Here is an 18,435-nt window from a genome sequence, read left to right on the forward strand (position 1 = left end):
GTGAAATAAAGTAACACTTTCATTTGAATTACATCTACCTCGAATTTAATGCGTGCTACTCGCAGTCTACTCTTTTTAGACGGTCCCTAACAGACTCCACTGGTGAGCGTCGTGCTTCGCGGAGTGAAAGCAAGAGCCGCGTTTTCCCTAATGTGATCGAGTTGTCAAGGATTCACGTTTCCAACACTGTGGAAGGACGGCCGAACTTCTGTCTTCAAAATAAGTTCAATCTGATGGGAGACTGGTCGCCTTTCTACGAGACATTGCGTTTGGAAAACGAAAGTGGTGGAGGGTGAAAATGAGTGAAGATGTGAAGCGGAGAGCTCCGAAAGAACACACGACTGATCCTCACAGCCGATTGAGTGAGTATAGAAATAAACCCAATAGCCTACCATTATACTTTTACATCTATGTTTTCTGATGGGGTCTGTTTTCGAGGTTGTATGGTGAACGCACTACACGGACTCTAGTGGGCAACCAAGTTGACAAAGTTTTACTTTGCACTATCTCCTATTTTGCCTGAGTAGGCAATCTTGGGACAAGTGCACCGCGGACAAGTTGACCCCTTCCACACACGCCGAGCATAGAGCTCTCCCGTAAACCTGTTTTCCGTGAACGTGAACCCAAACTTTTTTTGGGGGGGGGGGGGGGGGGGGGGGGGGGATAGCTCACTTTTTGTGTTGATTTTTGTATCTGTAATGAGAGTGTTTGACGCACAGGTTTGACAGGAAGGTCACCGTTCACAATCAATAGTGGCCCACGTGAGGCGGCCCCTGATGCACCCACTGTTTACACGGCGGATACCCTCAAAATTATCGATTAGTGTATTGGCTCGACCTTTTTTTTTTAGTTGTGTGTTAAGATAAGATGGGTATGTATGCATGTAAATAAAAAGAACCCTCTTCAAAACAAGGTTTACAAAGTGCTTTACAATGTAGAAAAGCAGAAGAAAACCAGCGATTAAACACCAGCATAACTTAAAAGCCAGTTTATGAAAAACGTTTCCTTTAAGAGAGACGTAAATGTCTGGTTGTAGGACATTTCTGGTATCTATTCATGGAGGGCTGAGCAGCCGACCGTCTCTAGTATCTAGGCCACATTATGCCTCATTGGACCGTGGAATGTTGCAGCTTAATACACACCGGAGGAAAACCCCAACCTTTGCTCCACTGTCACAAAGCAACAGGCCTTCTTAAAACATCAACCGTTCGAACAAAACCCTGTTCTTTCTACCACCGAACGTAACAACGTAGAAAGCGCTACTTATTTCAGAAGCCTACGTTTCTAGAAGGCAGGGAGAAACGGTGAGGCTGCTGCCAGAGATTTAGGAGACACCGCTGCCAGAGATGTTGTAACATGTTTTATAGCCCCGGGGAGAGCTGACGTTCACTATGGGTCCTAGTGAGGCAACGAGCGCAGTGTTCACAGCCGATAAATATTTAAATGAGCTAACCACGATTCATGAAACATTTAGGTAGTATTCTATCAGATAGATATGTGTCCGGGGAAGGTAATCAATCGAGGTATATTTTGTATGAATATTAGGTTCTCTAGACTTCGACACACACACACACACACACACACACACACACACACACACACACACACACACACACACACACACACACACACACACACACACACACACACACACACACACACACACACACACACTTTAATAAGTCGACAGGCTGCAACCCCCCCCCATGAGAACAAAGTAAACAAGGTTCTTGTGTTGTGAACGGCTGCTCATGGATCCTGGTGCAGGCTGACTCACTCGGTTGTATCACAAAGTTCTTGCAGATGTTTCAGCCACTATTTTCAGCCTGTTAAGCCCCAATGCTCCCCTGAGGAGGTCTGAGGAGGCAATAGGAGGATATTGAAGGAAAAGTTTATGTGTGTGTATATATATATATATATATATATATATATATACTTACAGTTTATGCTTATTATCTTCTTTGATTTATCCGTGTGTCTATATATTAATATATAAATGTGTATATAAATGTAAATACATATATATGCACATTTATATATGTAACCCCCCCCCCCCCCCCCCCCCCCCAGGAGGAAGAATCGGGAACAGCTGTGAATGTTAATATTCTCACCGTCTTGTTTTGGTTTAGTGGTTCTGACTTCAGGAATCTTCATGTCGCAATTCAGCACCAGGATGTAAATCCAGGCAGCGCAATGAGCAGTCAAGAACGGTCGATCCGCCGAGTCACGTTAAAGGCATCTGGTTGAGTCAATTGGGAATCAAACGCCGGACCTTACGTTGTGAGTCAGGTGGTGGCCTCCTCTGGGACCCTGAACGGGCCTGGCACTTCTTCTCTTTCTTTGGAGAGAAGAGAGGAGGTTTAACAATAAAAGACGGATCTTGGAACTGGGCTGTAAAACAATTCTTCGATTTTCCTGCCTTTCTCTGTAAAAACTCGGAAGACTTTGGGGGTAATGATTCACTCTGGTGTACACAGCAGCACACTTGGTGCACAATGAGATTATTAGATGATATATTATGATACATTTATGATGTCATTTTAAAGAATGCATCATATATATATTCAGCTTTCCCATTATCTGCCGCCAACTTCCCTGAACCCCTCTGTTGTTTCCAGGTGTGCAGCCCAAGATGCAGCTGATGGATCACGGGGATGGTAAGGAGACCTCACTGTGATATCGTTCAGTAGAAAAGTTCAGTTTTATCCCAAAGCCTAGACCTGTATCCCAAAGACACAGGTCTTTAAGGATCTTGTGGGGAGACAGTCTCTCCGTCCTGTCTCCCCACACTGTCTTTTATGTTTCTTGGACGGAATGTAACTGGTAATTTCGTTGCACTGTAACATGTGCAATGACAACAATAAATTCTATTCTATTCCATCTTAGGAGCAGTGTGGAGTTAGGCCATGAACTTGCTCAAGGGCGCCCATAGGTAGACTGCGGACATTCGGGTTCAAACTCTTAACCTTTTTTGGCTGGGAGCCAAACAGCCTGACCGCTCTAGACTATCCTGGCCCTCGGTAAACAATAAACCTGTTTCACAGGATACCAGTCGTACACTAAATCCTCCTGGCCAGTTCAGAAAGTGAAAGCGGATCAGTGGTGAGGAGAAAGCCGTTTCAATTCCTCTAAACCCAGCAGGCTGGCTGATAAATGATATCTATCAGCTATCTACACATTTTAAACTCGGGCCAAGATAAGTACACTCCTCACCCAACCAAACTAACTGTGACCGGAGGTCTGTGTTAGAAGTTTAAAAGTTTCCAAAAGCCAAGTGCAGTGCCATGGTATTTTTCACCCCCATTGCCACCATTAACCATTATTATATCTCACTAACAAGACCGTTACAATATTCTAAAAACAGTGTTATGTGTTTTGGTTTGAACAAGTTGGATTTGGATAATGTTTTGGTTCAGCGCTCGCTCTGTTTACTGTTGTTTACGCAGACGAATAGGTTACTGGCAGCGTCTTCGACAGAGCTGGGTTGCTATGAGCCGGTTGCTATGAAGTGTGTTGCGTTTGACATTTAAAACACCCCAACAACAGTGAAATTTGACACTATACCTATATGGGTTATTTCTATTCGTTATCGTTTCCATTGTGTACCAACTGGATTATATGTGATTATTTGCTGGAGGGTTATTTTTAGGTATAATGTTTTTGGCAGGTTGAGTTAAACCTCCATTATTAGGTCAGAGATGGTTCGATATAGGTCAAGGTTTGGTGTGTCCTGGTGCAGTTCAGAGGGGGGGGGGGGGGGGGGGAGGAGGAGTCTTTATAAATCAACCATTCAGAGATATCGGAAAATGTGAAAGGATATGAAACTACTCAAATATCTGAATGAGCCTCAGACGGGAAGGTAAAATGTTGTTTAAAGTGTACACAAATATAGCATAGAAGTTGAATTAAATCAAAGAATAATCTCATCATGAAAATTCTAGGGCCATTAATTCATCACTTCCTTATCGGGGAAGTTTAAATAATAAGATGAGTGAACTCAGCAGTTCTGGAGCTAAACCCTGACGGGGCTTCTACTTCATCAACCTTTTGTTGAGCCGGGCGTGTTGTTGCTCTGTCTTTACAGGAAGTCATTCATCCCACGATGAACCCGCCGCAGAGAGAAGCGGCATGAAGCGACTCAGCACTCTGTGGTCCTCCTTCCGGCACGGCAAGAAAGACCGTGAGTAACACCACAGCTAGCCAGACGCTGGCCAGTGGCTAGCCCTTAAATGGTAAATGGACTGCATTTATATAGCGCTTTTTCTGTAACCAGTGGCCACCCAAAGCGCTTCACAATACTGCCTCACAATCACCCGTTCGTACACACACCGATGGCGGAGTCAGCCATGCAAAGTTGACAGCCAGCTCGTCGGGATTGAACTAGCAACCTTGCGGTTACCAGCCAACCCGCTCTACGTCCTCAGCCGCCCCAAACACCTGTCTGCGATGACCAGATTAGCATTCGCATGGAGGCAGAGCTTCCTCTTTCACAAAGGAATCATGACGATGTCAATTATAATATTATTGATATTAATTGGAATAATAATACTGTCTATAGCACTTTTTAGCATTTCTTTCACTATTATTAATAATTATGTGTAGCACTTTTTAGCACATTTTCAAAGTGCTTTAAAAGACGATACAATTCCGATACAAAGACCTAAAAACTGATGGATAAAGACATTATTACATCGTGGTGGGGAAGGACAAGCCATTTCGGTTACACAATTTCACTGGTCTACAAGTCAAAGTAGTCCAAAATAACTTGCGAAAGACAGTTAAAAAGAGGAAGAGAAGAGTAATCAGATGTAATATAAATGCATAAAATATAAATGAAAAAATTATAAAGATACGCCCTCAGATGAAAGCGAGAAGGTGAAAAAGATTTATAAGAAGTGTTTCAAAGGGTGCTCAGTACTTAAATGTTTTTATTCCATTGGTTGGCAGGCATTTGTATACCAACATGCAGTCATACCAAGGACAGCAGCAGTAAAAACTGGTTGAATGTATGTTGTTAAAAGGGCTCTTTCTGTTGGTTTCTCTTCCTCTTTTGCATCAGCTGTTGTCATTCCTGGCCTGAACCCCTCCCTTTCTCTTTACCGTGTAGGGATTACGGGGGAAAACCCTAACCCAGTTTAACATGTGTTTCAATTAATTAAATAAATAATGATTTAAAACATGGGCATAGCATACTTTTCTCATGACAGTCGGTAGGGATGGGAATCACAAGAGGTCTCACAATATTATATTATCACAATACTTATCGGTAAACGTTATTATTGCAATAAAATAAAAAAGATTGTATTGCAAAACGTGTGTAGACTACTGTGCTGTTGTAGTACTATTTATATTCAACATGTACTCTTAAATTCAAACAAATAGAATGTGGTACTGTTTGCTGCTGGAACAGAGTACTCTTAAACAACAGATTGACTGACTGATCTGATCAAAACTGCTAATCAATACGCTGCGAGTGCTCCTTTGTGGGGTGGCCATGTTTGCTGTAACGCTATTACCGGGGGTACAAAATGTCTCTTTGGGCCAGGAAAGGATGTCCGTCACGTGTTCTCCACCAGCTTGGTGGGTCTTCTGTGAGCACCAGTGGTGTGAATTCCTTTCATAGGCTCCTCTCCTCCTCAGCTATGGCAGATAATGTTCCACCAGGAGTCCGACCGGGCACGCACACTAGCCCACATGACCTCCTCAGCTTGGCAGGGGATTCCGAATCCTTCGGCCGAAGCTACCGGCCGATTCCTCCTGGCGTTCCTGGTCTTGTGCGAGATGTTCTGCTGCATCGGTTCCTCCTTCCTTCCCTTCTTCGACGTTCTACAGCTGTACGAGCTCGCGGTGCTACAAGTGACAGAGCGGGACTCCTCCTCACACATCACCTTGGGGCGCCACTTTCCTTGACTTTAAGGAACAGACCGTTTCCTTCGCCGTTCCCAATATCCGTCTCGTTCAGGGTGTGTGGATATCTCAGGATGTCCGCGCATCCTTATAAAGTCTTAAAAAGTCTTAAATTCATGTTTCTAAATGTAAGGCCTTAAAAAGTCTTAAATTCGTTACAAATGTCTTATGCTGGTCTTAAATACTGTAACTCAAGGTCTTAATTGGTCAGGGCAGGACTATTTTTATTTTATTTTTTTCTCGTGGGACTTTTTAGGAAGGACATGTAGAGAGGCTTCTTTCTTGCTAGCTGCATACATAAACGATTATCTGCGTGCTTGCTAGCTAGTCTGCGACAATGGGTAGGTAGCAAATTCAAGGACAGTTGGCTGGAAAGCGTCCGTTTCCGAAGTTGGCTCGCGTCTGTTGCCAACCCCCACCATCGCGTGCTTTAGGTCTTAAATTTCATTCAAGGTGGTATTAATAAGGTCTTAAAAAGGACTTAAATTTGACATGCTGAAACCCTTTATCTGCGCTCCTCACTTCGGGAGAGAGCAGCGCTGCGCTGATGGCAGTTGCTCGGGGGACCGCTGGGGCGTCTCGTGTGCAGTGTCCCGTGTCGCGCTGACGTATTTAAGTCTTGAGCTTGTGGGCGGGAGCATCAACATCTTCTGCTTGGTCTCCCAAGCGTGGTTTGGAGACCGTGCTTGGAGACCGAGAAAGCCAGTTCGGTGCCGCACTCTGCGCAAATATCCTGATATTGCTGGATCTATTTTTATTTTATTCGTTTCTTTATTTTTCCAACCCATACCGTCGGCCTGCTGCCTAAACTGCATCAATCACACAGGGTATGCTGTATTGAAGAAATGCACAAGTAATTTAGCATAGCACGTGTCTATGCACTATGCTATATGTGGTTTGGACTATTTACTAGTTAGCCATTTAGCAGATGCTTTTATCAGGTGGACTGTGTGCGGAAACACCCTAGTCCCTAAAACAGGGCTCTAGTGTGGACTGGTGTTGCATGTGTGTACTGCTGGAGTACACACTCATTTGTTATGCCCAACAACGTTGTGTTTAATTTTTCTTATTTTTGTATTCTGTTTTCATCTTGAGGGTGCGATGATACACACTTTGACACTGAACAACCACCATAGAAAGTGACACAGCTTCACCAATCCACGTTACATGAACCCCCTTAACGCCTAGCCCTCCAAAACCGAGACAAGAGAAACCTGGAGAAGTGACACAGAAGACGGATCCCTCCTTCCAGGAAGGGCTAGGAGGGTGATGGGTACTGAAATGGGCTTGCATGATAACGGCAGTGTTGTGTCTCTCGTCTGCCGTTGGATCACTCCACGCTTGCGATACCCGCCGGCCCCATTGCAGGGCCACCGCCGAGCTGCCGAGCGGAAACATGTCGGTCTTGTTGGTTAAAATGTTGAAACCTGCAAGCATTGACGAGTTTACCACACTTAAAAACACGTTCAGAGGAAGAGGAAGTTACCATTTGAATGTTTTGAGATTGTATATGTGTGCGGGTGCAAGTCAAAAGGTCAAAAGTCAAAGTTAATGTAATGTAAATGTATTTGTAAAGCACATTTAAAAAAACTAACAATTGACCAAAGTGCTATAAAAAACCAAGATAAAACAAAAAACATAAAACAATAAAAGAAGTACCAATCATACATTTGAGACTACGTTAATAATGGCAACCATATTATTGTTAATAATAATAAAAGTAATAACAACGATAATGTAGGCTAGAAGTTGCCACAATGCAATGAATCGATGTGCAATCAGGATCAAAGTACTTAAGGAGGCTAAAGTCAGCTCTATTGTCATTTACACAAATATATACAAGGTTCAAATAAAGGAAGTATAAAGGATAAAATATTGGTCAAATGAAATTAAAAAGTAATGTTTACAGTAAAGAAGAAGTTCTCAGGCAGAAGTTGGGCGCCTGCTTGACTGACGGCTCCCCCCCTTCCCCTCCTCCCCCCCTCCTCCCCCTCCTCCCCCTCCTCCCCCAGGGTTAAAAGACGTGCCGGAGTCCCCGGTGGAGCCGGGCCCCGCGGAGCCCCAGGAGCGTGAGCCCCGCGTCATCCGGGGCCAGTACTTCTTCGAGTACCTGGTGGTGGTCAGCCTGGTGAAGAGCGGCGGCGGCTACGAGCCCCAGATCTCCTACCAGTTCCCCAAGGTCAGGGGGGAGGGGGGAGAGAGAGGGGGGAGGAGGGGGAGAGGGCAGGAGGGGGGAGAGGGGAGATATGGGGAGGGGGGAGAGGGGAGAGGGGGGAGATGGGAAGGGGGGTAGGAGATGGAAGAGGGCAGGAGGGGGGAGGGGGGTAGGAGATGGAAGAGGGCAGGAGGGGGGAGGGGGGCAGGAGGGGGGAGAGGGGCAGGAGGGGGAATACCACTGTAGAAACCCCCTCGTTACAATCCCCTGACGAAACAGAAACCAAGAAGTAACTCTCCACACTTTCCGTTGTTCATGAATCCATCGGTAATAATGATCCTCAGAACAATGAACGTGCGTCTGTCCTCCCTCCCTCCAGAGAGACGGAATGGGGAGGTCTCAGAAGGAAGAGGAGGAGAAGATCCTGAAAGCCATCACTCTGTTCTGCTTCCCTGAGGGTATTGACTGGGCCCCCATGACAGAGTACCAGAGGTGGGCCACGACTCATTCTGTTGCCACTGCATGCCCTGGTTTTCTCACCTTCTGCACTCTCTCGCTCGGCGCATCCTGCTGATCGTGCGGTACCTGTGGTCACGTGAATGTGTAACAATCTGTGCTTTTCACACTAAAAGCGCCCCTTGTGGTGTTGCGTTGTTGTGCTCGTTTGCAGCGAGACGTTCTCATTCGTTCTGGCTGAAACTTGGTTTCTGGGTTTATCACGTACTGCAAGCTCTCGCTCTGCGCATCCTGCTGTTCGTATTGTACCTGTGTTCCTGTGAACGTGCTGCGTGTAACAATCTGTGCTTTTCACACTAAAAGCGCCCCTTGTGGTGTTGTGTTGTTGTGCTCGTTTGCAGCGAGACGTTCTCGTTCGTTCTGACCGAGGTGGACGGCAGCAGGAAGAACGGATACTGCCGGAGGTTATTGGTGAGCATGTTTATGATGCTAGAGGTGTATGGGGTATATAGTGTACCTTGTAGATCATTGACTACCTTTCCTTCATATTTCAGCCCAAAGGTAACAAAGCGTGCCCGCCAGAGGCTTACTGCATCATCAGCAAACTGGCCTGTTTTGGTCTCTTTTCCAAGGTACCGTCAACAAAGTGACATCATCCATGAAAACAATGGACTACCTATGATTTTAAAAAAGTCGTTCAGAATAATAAACAAAATCATTACATTACAAATCATTATGTTTCGAAGATTTGAAAAATAATTACAATAATAATGTAATTCTATTTGTTTTATGAAATTTTCTTTTCTCCATTGTTTACTCTGTTCTCCGCTTATACAGCTACTTCACAAATAATGTGTAATAGATGTGCCCTAAATATGTTCTAGGAATGTGTAACAAAGTGTAAAATCATTTGGTCTGTCCTGCAACTCGATGATCAAAACGGCTCCCTGCTCCATTCTGCCTGCCCTGAAATCCAGTTTTACCTGATCTGTAACACAATGTGGCAAACAAGACACTTTGAAGGTGGTTTTACATTGTCACGAAACGTTGCCGAGAGCTGTGTCACGTTCAAGCTATTGTTGAGAACGCTTCCTGTAATGTCTTGAATTTATTGAAGTACGCACAACAAATAGACGCACACATACTTTTTAATGTAATTTATTTATAACTATACTATTTTCAAATGTGTACATACACACCAACACGGGTACAAAGATAGATCCCTCTACTTGGGCCACAACAGTTCCAAAAAATGTAAGTCTGTGTTTTCCTTTCTTTTTTTAATTAGTCGTGTTTCTCTTTGGACATCCGAAAGAACACTTGAGAACCGTGCAAAGACCAAATGAGCGCCTAAAGATGCAAAGCGTAACCGTCCTTCCTCGGCTTCGCTCTCTTCTCGGCTGCAGATCTTCGACGAGGTGGAGAAGCGCCGGCAGAAGTCCATGGCCATGATCTACCCCTTCATGCAGAAGCTGAGGGAGTCCCCGTTCCCTGCCCCCGGGAACAGCGTGGAGATCAAGAGCCACATCCCAGAGTCCGGAACCGAGGTAAGGCTCACACCTCAACTCCGCACTTTGTTATGGCTCCACGTCGACGCAACGCAAGAGGGTTTACGGACCCCTTACGTCCTTGCGGACCCTCCTTGCGTCGTGCACCTCCCAGAGACGTGTAATCATTCGTCGAGGCAACGCAGCAGCAAGGGCTGTGATTGGTCCGCTCACTAAAACCCGACGCAGAACCATAAAGTTATGCTTTGAATTATTGTCGTTTTTTGTATTCTGTATCCCTGGTTGTCCGAATGTGTGGTATTTTTTTATAGTGGTTCGGTTATGGCGGTGTAAGGCGTCTTCGCCGGAGTTATTGTAAATGAGGATTGGCTTTATTTTCATTTAGCAGCCACTTGAATCCATAGTGACAGTGATTAAGGAGGGCACTATTAATGCTGCCAACTGTCTGCACACCTCTATTTGATGTTTGTCTGTAAACATTACAGTGTGTGTTCGTGCCTGCGTGATAGTGAAGGTCAAAGGTTACATTTAAACGTGATAGGACCAAGGGAGAGCTTTCATGGCCCGGACACGATTAAGACCTACTTTACGTTAGAACCCATGATTGCCTCAATCTCCCTGCAATAACACCATGTCCAGTTTACAGCCCTATGAGACGACATCAAATAAACACCAAGGACTTAGTGATACGTTCAGCGATTCTCAATCAGATAGGCTTCCACGCAGCCCGTCGAAATCTCGCTCTCATTGCGTGATAAAAACGATTTAAAAAAATAAACAATATCATCATTAGATGTCACTTCCCAAAACACACACACGCACACGCACACACACGCGCACCCTTGGGTGGCATATTTTTAGCAGGGCAAAGCAACGCCTCCCTGAGTGGCTGTACTAAAGTGTAACACGATAATACAGGTCTATCCTGTAGTTGGCGATGGGCGGTGACCTCAGAGAGGTTGGCTAATGGAGGACGTGCTCAGACACGTCTGAGAGCAGGCGCGCCGTGCTGCACTCGCACACTCAGCAAAACTGGCATCGCAAGCCATGCAGCCTGATCTGCAGCTTCTGTTGGTTTTCTTTTCCGTAACTTGAGATCTCTCGGGGATCAGGGATAGGCAGAGAATGGCCTGATCCTACCTGCCGTTGCCATTTCCAAGCAAAAACTAAGGAGACATGGTTTGATTTAAAGGCTTTCTTCAGTTGACTTAAAGCGAACGTAATGGGCCTAAATCATCAATGAAATGGAAGGTGCTATTTAAAAAGGGGACATTTTAGTCGTTGCAATACAATATAGTAAGGTCATTTCAGGCCCAAATCCGAAGAGTCACACATGTTCTGAAATAAGTCTGACCTCTTGTCGATCTAAAATTCCCCGGAATGTCAGGTTCCGACAAGGTCCATGAACGCGCCGGTCTCTGTTTCTTTGACGCCGGCGGCTGCCTACCTGAGCCTCTCCTGATACGGGATAAGGGGCCTGTACGCGGACCTCGCCACACCTTCACTATTCAAACAGCGACACTCTCTTATCAACCCGTTTAACAGTGAAGACAAGGGCAAACTCTTTGTTTAATGGGTAAGCCTAAAGGGCTTGTGATTGCCTCGGCCCACAGGTCGCGTTCTGGTTTATCTTCTTTGCAAGAAACTTTCGGTTTACTATAATGTACTCTGCCATCAACATTTGGCCTGTCCCCATACTGAAAGGATTTTCCTGTTGTGGACTTTCCCTGTCGTTATTTCCATATCTGAGGATCGTTGGTCATGGGGGAAGTAACAGGAAGAACGGGTCAATAGGTGTACAGGAGGACAATAGGGTTTGATGCGCGGAGGCGGAGGCCGACCTGTTATAGTGCAGCGCGAGCGCAGTTAATCAGCGAGACTGTGAGAAGCATCATAAGGATCCGAACAGGATCTGATTGTGTTACGCGTAGTGTTGACACGACAGTAGTGACGTGATCTGTTGATTTGAGGCGTAATCACCCTAGGAAACGTGGCTTGTTTGTTTAATCCTTCGGTGTTGACGTTCATAAAACAGTGGAGTACAGCCGACATCCTTTCGGCTTATTCACACCACTTTTCTTTGAACGACATACAAAAACATACTTTATTTATTTTCATTTAAATTCATTGAGGGCAAAGCCCTCATTTGCAATGATGTTGAGTGAAATACAAAGTACAAAGGAAATACAAAGGATTCATAGATTTGGAAATTTCACAGAAATAAAAGAGGACAAAAAAATGTAAGAGCAGAAAGAAAAACACAAAGAGACAATTAAAACATAATAAATAAATAATAAAGGTTGAATGGATCCACGGTGTTAATACCTAGCTCATGCTGCAGGGTGTTCCAGGCTGGTGGGGCATAAAAAACTAAAAGCAGTTTTCCCTAGCTCAGTACGGACTTGAGGGATCTTTAATGGCAACCTGACAGTCCGTGTCTGGTAGGGGCTTGAACACCAGTCAATCAATGATGCGATATAGGCAGGAAGCTTCCCTAAAAACGCTTTTTATAAATAAATACAAATGCGAATCGTGCCTTGTGGATAGATGTATACAATTGTGGGTGCAGTGTGCACATCCCCAAATCAGTCATACTCACCCAAAATGGGGAGTCCTAGAACCGGTGTTGGCTAGTATAGAGCTTTCTCTGTTGTGATGGGTCAACACTTTCCTTGTTGGTTAGCTTTTGGCTACCTGCTAACTGTATGTTTGAGCCATTCGGTAACTCTGTTTCATGTCTAGTTTACATGGATGTCTGGTGTACAGTTTGCTGGATGTCTGGTTTCTAGTTTGCTGGATGTCTAGTTAGCTGGATGTCTAGTTAGCTGGATGTCTAGTTTGCTGGATGTCTAGTTTCTAGTTTGCTGGATGTCTAGTTCGCTGGATGTCTAGTACGCTGGATGTCTGGTTTCTAGTTAGCTGGATGTCTAGTTAGCTGGATGTCTAGTTAGCTGGATGTCTAGTTAGCTGGATTTCTAGTTAGCTGGTTGGCTGGTGTCCAGTTAGCTGGATGTATTGGGTATAGTTAGCTTGATGTCTAGTTAGCTGGATGTCTAGTTAGCTGGATGTATTGGGTCTAGTTAGCTTGATGTCTAGTTAGCTGGATGTCTAGTTAGCTGGATGTATTGGGTCTAGTTAGCTTGATGTCTAGTTAGCTGGATGTCTAGTTAGTTGGATGTATTGGGTCTAGTTAGCTGGATGTCTCTGGTGACGGGGAGGTCTCCGGTCTGGTGTCATGGAAGCCTCTTCATTTAAGGTGTCCGGAGACCTTACGACGGTGTCTCCCTCCCCCCCCCCCCCCCCCCCCCCCTCCCAGATCATCAAGTTGACGCGCCCGCTGGACTCCTGGCTGGAGCACGTGAACTTCGCCACGCTGTGCGGCTGTCTGAGCAACCAAGAGATCCTGCTGGTGTTCGCCGCCGCCGTCCTGGAGAGGAGGATCGTCTTCATCGCCGAAGAGCTGGGGTAGGAGAACACGTCCGTCTCCGGAGGAACGACCTCTGTGCGCAACGCGTGTCTGGAGCCGTTTTGTTATTGCTTTCTTACCGTGGTTGGAATGCGTAGTATTCTTTTTTTCGAGCCATCTGTTTAGCTAAAAGCAAAATCGGATCACTCAAAAGGACATTTTTTTTTGATCAATCAGATTGCTCGAAATGTTTACCTTTTTCGATCAATCACATCGCTCCAAAAAGAATAATCGTATCGGATCAAGGGGAAAATGTGGGGGTTGAATCATAACCTCCATTTTTTTTGCCTATAAAATAACAATAGTTTAGCGCTGCATGCGGCACTCGCCTAATAATCACTGTGTGTGTGTGTGTGTGTGTGTGTGTGTGTGTGTGTGTGTGTGTGTGTGTGTGTGTGTGTGTGTGTGTGTGTGTGTGTGTGTGTGTGTGTGTGTGTGTGTGTGTGTGTGTGTGTGTGTGTGTGTGTGTGTGTGTGTGTGTGTGTGTCTTCAGAACGTTGTCCCAGGTGGCCCATGCTGTCTCGGCCCTGCTGTACCCCTTCACCTGGCAGCACACCCTAATCTCCATCGTGCCCAGCATCCTCATCGACGTTGTCATGGCGCCCACGCCCTACCTGCTGGGGGTCCAGAAGAAGATGGTGGATTTGATCGACGACAAGTGCGACGTGAGTTTCTCCCGTAGGAGAAGAAACTCTCCAGAGTCATGCTTCTCGTGCAGGAACTTGTTCTGCATGAAGTCATCGGTTTGGCAGATGTTACGAACCAAAGAGACTTAGAAGTGAGGCTGAGAACGGGTGAAAGTGTTCAATAAATAGGTGCAGAGGAGCTAAATCGGACCCAGAGCTTTTATTTAGTATTATTATATCAAAGTTTACCTCAACAGTGAGCTAGAACAAGTTGCGTTACTTTTCTTTTCCATCAGGGATCTCCAGATTTAGACTTCCAAACAAAAGATAACCCAGTTGAATCTTGACCTTCATAGAGGGACTCCGCACACGATGAAGGAGCGGAATGCATGCTTATGGTGCTATCCATTAGTATGGTACGCCAGTACGTTCTAGTCGTAAATTGTAAATCTCCCAGCTTTCTTGCAGCATTTCCCAGAGGAACACCCCCTTTTGGTCGGTCCCACTCGCTATTCTTGACAACAAAAATGGCTGCGCCAGTAAAGAGATTTATTTTCTTTGTATTTTGTACCACGTTCGTCATTATATTGATTTGAAATGCTCTTACACATTTGATTGCAATCCTACTTTATTCCGATCACCAATTTATGCATTGCTGTGCGTGCAATACAATGTAAAGTTGCGTTGTTTGTTTTCGAGCTGGTTTGCTAAAGAGGCTAACACAGCTAACAATAACAATGACTAGCCAATGTGAAACGGGAACGCTAGAAGTGCTGCAATACAGGAAATTACGTCACGTTCTCGCTAGAGCAGGTCGGACGTACCGGTGTACCATACAAATGGATAGCAACATTACTATTCCTTCTCCCCCTGTGTGTATTCAGTCCCTTGTGACTCTGCTGCTCCACACAGATGCTGCTGGTTGACTTGTCGGAGAACAGGACAGAGACGTTCATCGCTTCAGTAAGACGGCCGTCTGTTTAGTAACATCAAAATGTCATTCAGGAAGCAACATCGAAATGTGATCTCTGAACACTTTTATCTGATTGTGTAGTGTTGACACGACAGTAGTGACGTCATCTGTTGATTGAGGTGTCATCACCCTATGAAACGTGGCTCGTGTGTTTATCCTAATCCGTTAATCAACAGAGGAGTATTGGCTAAGGGCCAATCAGCCGACATCCTTTCAGCCTATTCACACCACTTTTTCTTTGAACGACATACGAAAACATGCTTGATTTACTTGATTAAACTCGAAAATTTTAATGGGATACCTAAAATTAGAGTTTCAGATCACACTTTGAGATGCCTCAAAAGGTAATCTTGGAGGAAATCCTCAAAATGCCGGTCATGTGTTTCAGATCGGCGATGAGAGATCCATCTTACCTCCAAAGCTGCATGACGAGATCCTGCTGGCCCTGGAGAACAAGAAGGAGAAAGCTAGTTAGTAAAGTGCTCACAACAACACACACGCATGCTGTGTTCCAATATCCATACTATCCGTACTTACTAGCCTTAGTTTGAGTACGTAGGGCGTTCCAATTCAGATCGGGCGAAAATAAGTGTACTGAAAGGACCCGGATAGTGTACTCAAAACAGTCAAATCGCGAAGTGTGGATCGACGTACACTTTGTGCTCTTTTGTAGTTTTTATAGCTTTTATAGCTGCTAGGCGTAAAGAGTTCACCATTCAAAGCGGGATGTTTATTGCGGGTGAGAAGCCGCGGCGGCAGTCGTGATCGTAATTTCCGGATAGTGCACCACGGAGTATTCAATTTGGAACAACGATGACATCTGAAAATTAGCGCACTTAGTGAGTGCAGATGGTGTACTACGTTTAAGTGTACTCATGGAAGTATGGATAGTGTAACACAGCAACAGGCTCACACACACACACACACACACACACACACACACACACACACACACACACACACACACACACACACACACACACACACACACACACACACACACACACACACACACACACACACACACACACACACACACACACACAGTTGCACGCAGTCTCACACGCAGGCAAAACAATCAAACGCACAGACAGTCAACACACACAGAAACATGCGCACACACATAGACGCACACACAGTCATACATACAGGCAAAAGTGAACATGCACGCACAGTGTCACACAAACAGTCCCGCGCACACATACACAGGCACGTACGCACACACAGTTTCAAACACCAACGGTCACACAGTCACACACACTAAATTGATAGCCTCTGAATGGAAACATGTCAGCTATAAAGTTAGTTAAAAAAAAAGCTAACTTTACACAAATCTCCCATCTGGGATCAATAAAGTTTAATCTTGTTCAAAGTAACGCGAGGTCTGATGCAGTGGGCCTAGATCTCTGCTGAAGGGGAAAAAATGATATCTATATTTTTCATTTTCTGTTATTGATGCTCTGTACTGGAAACATGAATACCGTGAGTTAATAATGTGTTTTATTTATTAACTCCAGCCGTGGAGGAGTGGAACCGGGTGGTGTCCGAGGCCTTCCTGGGCTTCTTTGTGAAGACGGTGGGCCACTACGCCTCGTATCTGACCTCGAGTGGCGGGGCGGAGGCGCCCAGGACGTTCCAGAGCCGGGCCTTCTACAAGTCCATCAAGAGCAACACCACCCGGCACTTTGTCAAGAAGTTCATGCAGACGCAGATGTTCGACATCTTCATCCAGGAGGCGGAGCAGCGACAGTCTGGGACGCATCAAGGTACGTCAGCGCGCACCTGCGTGCGATACTTTTCCAAATGTTGGGAAGATCAGGGATGTTTCCTGGAAAGCGTTGACTGACAAACTGTGTTTTTGTGTTTTTATCACCCCAGGAATTTTCCATCAGAAGATTCAGGAATACCAGAATAATAGGAAAGCGGAGAAGAAGAAGCGGTGAATCCTACGGCCCACAGAGTTGAAGGCATATTAAATAATTTAACATCGCCTCCGGAACAGTTTATTCCATAGGTAGGTCCTGGAATAAAGGAACATGGACCAGACCCAAGGAAACGATGCATACTCCCAATATAAGCTGTGTACATCTGGGACAAACAGTTAAATTAAGTCCATTATTGTTGCCTGTAAATACGATTCATTGATTTTGTATGTCTCCTATGAACGCGTTTGTAGCGCTGTATCTTTTAATTGTATTTTTATGAATCTAGAAAAAGTGATAATTGAGCTGCTATTTTACCATTGATTTTAATCTAGAGTCAGAGGGGCGGTTAATTTTAAAAGAAGGAATGAACCTGTCGACCCATCGTTGGATCAGACCACTTTGTGTATGATGTGACTGTTGCGTTGCCCCGGTTAGCTTTTGTTAGCGGTGAGCGCTAACACAAGAACAGCTCATAGGATTAGCTTGCGCTCTTTCCTGTCTTAAAGGTACAATTACATGGGAAAAGTAGTGTTCATTTTTAAGAATTCAACTCATTTTATTGGTTTTTTTTCTCCAAAGACCGAACTGACGCCGGGTAGCACTTCTGTCAGGTTTGATATTGTCGTATCACTGTATCGCATGGGGACAAGCCACTGTCGTCAGTCATGAATAAACATGTTTGATTTATATGGGACATTTTTGATTGGCATATTTGGGTGTCGTAGACTCAGGCTGGGCATTTAAATTAGTTTGCTTGCAAAGAAGAGCCTCAAGAATGATAAATGACACATTTGACCGAGTGTTGGCGACCAGGCTTGCAAAGAAGTGTTATTGTCTGGTAAAAATAGTTTCAGCTATCCAACTTAAATACATGGCAATATTGATGATTAGGCATAAATGGATTCACTTTAGTATTTGGCACGAGGCATAAATGTAGCTTGTTTATCAACAGTATTAATGAACAATAAGGCCAGCATGGGAGACTGGCTAAATGTGTATCATCTGTCATTAAGATAAAGGGTCAGCTTCTCCTACTAGATGGATTTAGCACTAACAGTAGCCAAAGGGCAACAATCGGGCTGGATCACTTAAGTATCTTGAAAAAGAAACGGTTGTAATTTTTCTCAAGATTGGATTTAAGAAAGTTAAGAAAACTTGCTGATCGCCAAAAGACATCTTAAGAATACTCATATTTTCTTGGATAATTTATTGTTTTATTTTTAAATCGGAAACTAATACTATAATCTTACGTTTCTTCTTGAATAATTATATTCTTAATTTTAACTAATACCATCCTCTTACGTTATTGATAAATGTAGCCTTTTTCATTGGTAGGCTACTACCGATTTTATATATTATTATTAAAATGTCATCTCATTGTAATTTGTTGGTACTCAGTAAGGAAAATGTGGTATATTA

The 18,435-nt window shown here is 44.6% G+C and overlaps 1 protein-coding gene across 1 annotated transcript; it reads left to right on the plus strand.

Annotated features, from left to right (window-relative positions):
• Positions 1–77: 77 nt before the first annotated feature.
• On the plus strand, positions 78–17,703 carry LOC132462591 (DENN domain-containing protein 2D-like). The gene is made up of 14 exons (XM_060058180.1): positions 78–362; positions 2,619–2,657; positions 4,085–4,180; positions 7,920–8,086; positions 8,442–8,554; positions 8,920–8,989; positions 9,073–9,150; positions 9,925–10,065; positions 13,343–13,491; positions 13,986–14,157; positions 15,031–15,081; positions 15,480–15,561; positions 16,609–16,857; positions 16,970–17,703. Exons 1-14 carry the CDS (start codon positions 299–301, stop codon positions 17,032–17,034), a joined length of 1,536 nt encoding a protein of 511 aa, XP_059914163.1. The 5' UTR covers positions 78–298; the 3' UTR covers positions 17,035–17,703.
• Positions 17,704–18,435: the final 732 nt, after the last annotated feature.

Source organism: Gadus macrocephalus, chromosome 1, assembly GCF_031168955.1.
Source record: "Gadus macrocephalus chromosome 1, ASM3116895v1".
Classification (NCBI taxonomy): Eukaryota; Metazoa; Chordata; class Actinopteri; order Gadiformes; family Gadidae; genus Gadus; species Gadus macrocephalus.

Coding starts and splice junctions, on each gene's coding strand:
- LOC132462591 (XM_060058180.1), top strand. CDS start 299: ATGAGTGAAGATGTGAAGCGGAGAGCTCCGAAAGAACACACGACTGAT. Junction 4,181..7,919: donor CCGGCACGGCAAGAAAGACC/GTGAGTAACACC, acceptor CTCCTCCCCCAG/GGTTAAAAGACGTGCCGGAG. Junction 10,066..13,342: donor TCCCAGAGTCCGGAACCGAG/GTAAGGCTCACA, acceptor CCCCCCTCCCAG/ATCATCAAGTTGACGCGCCC.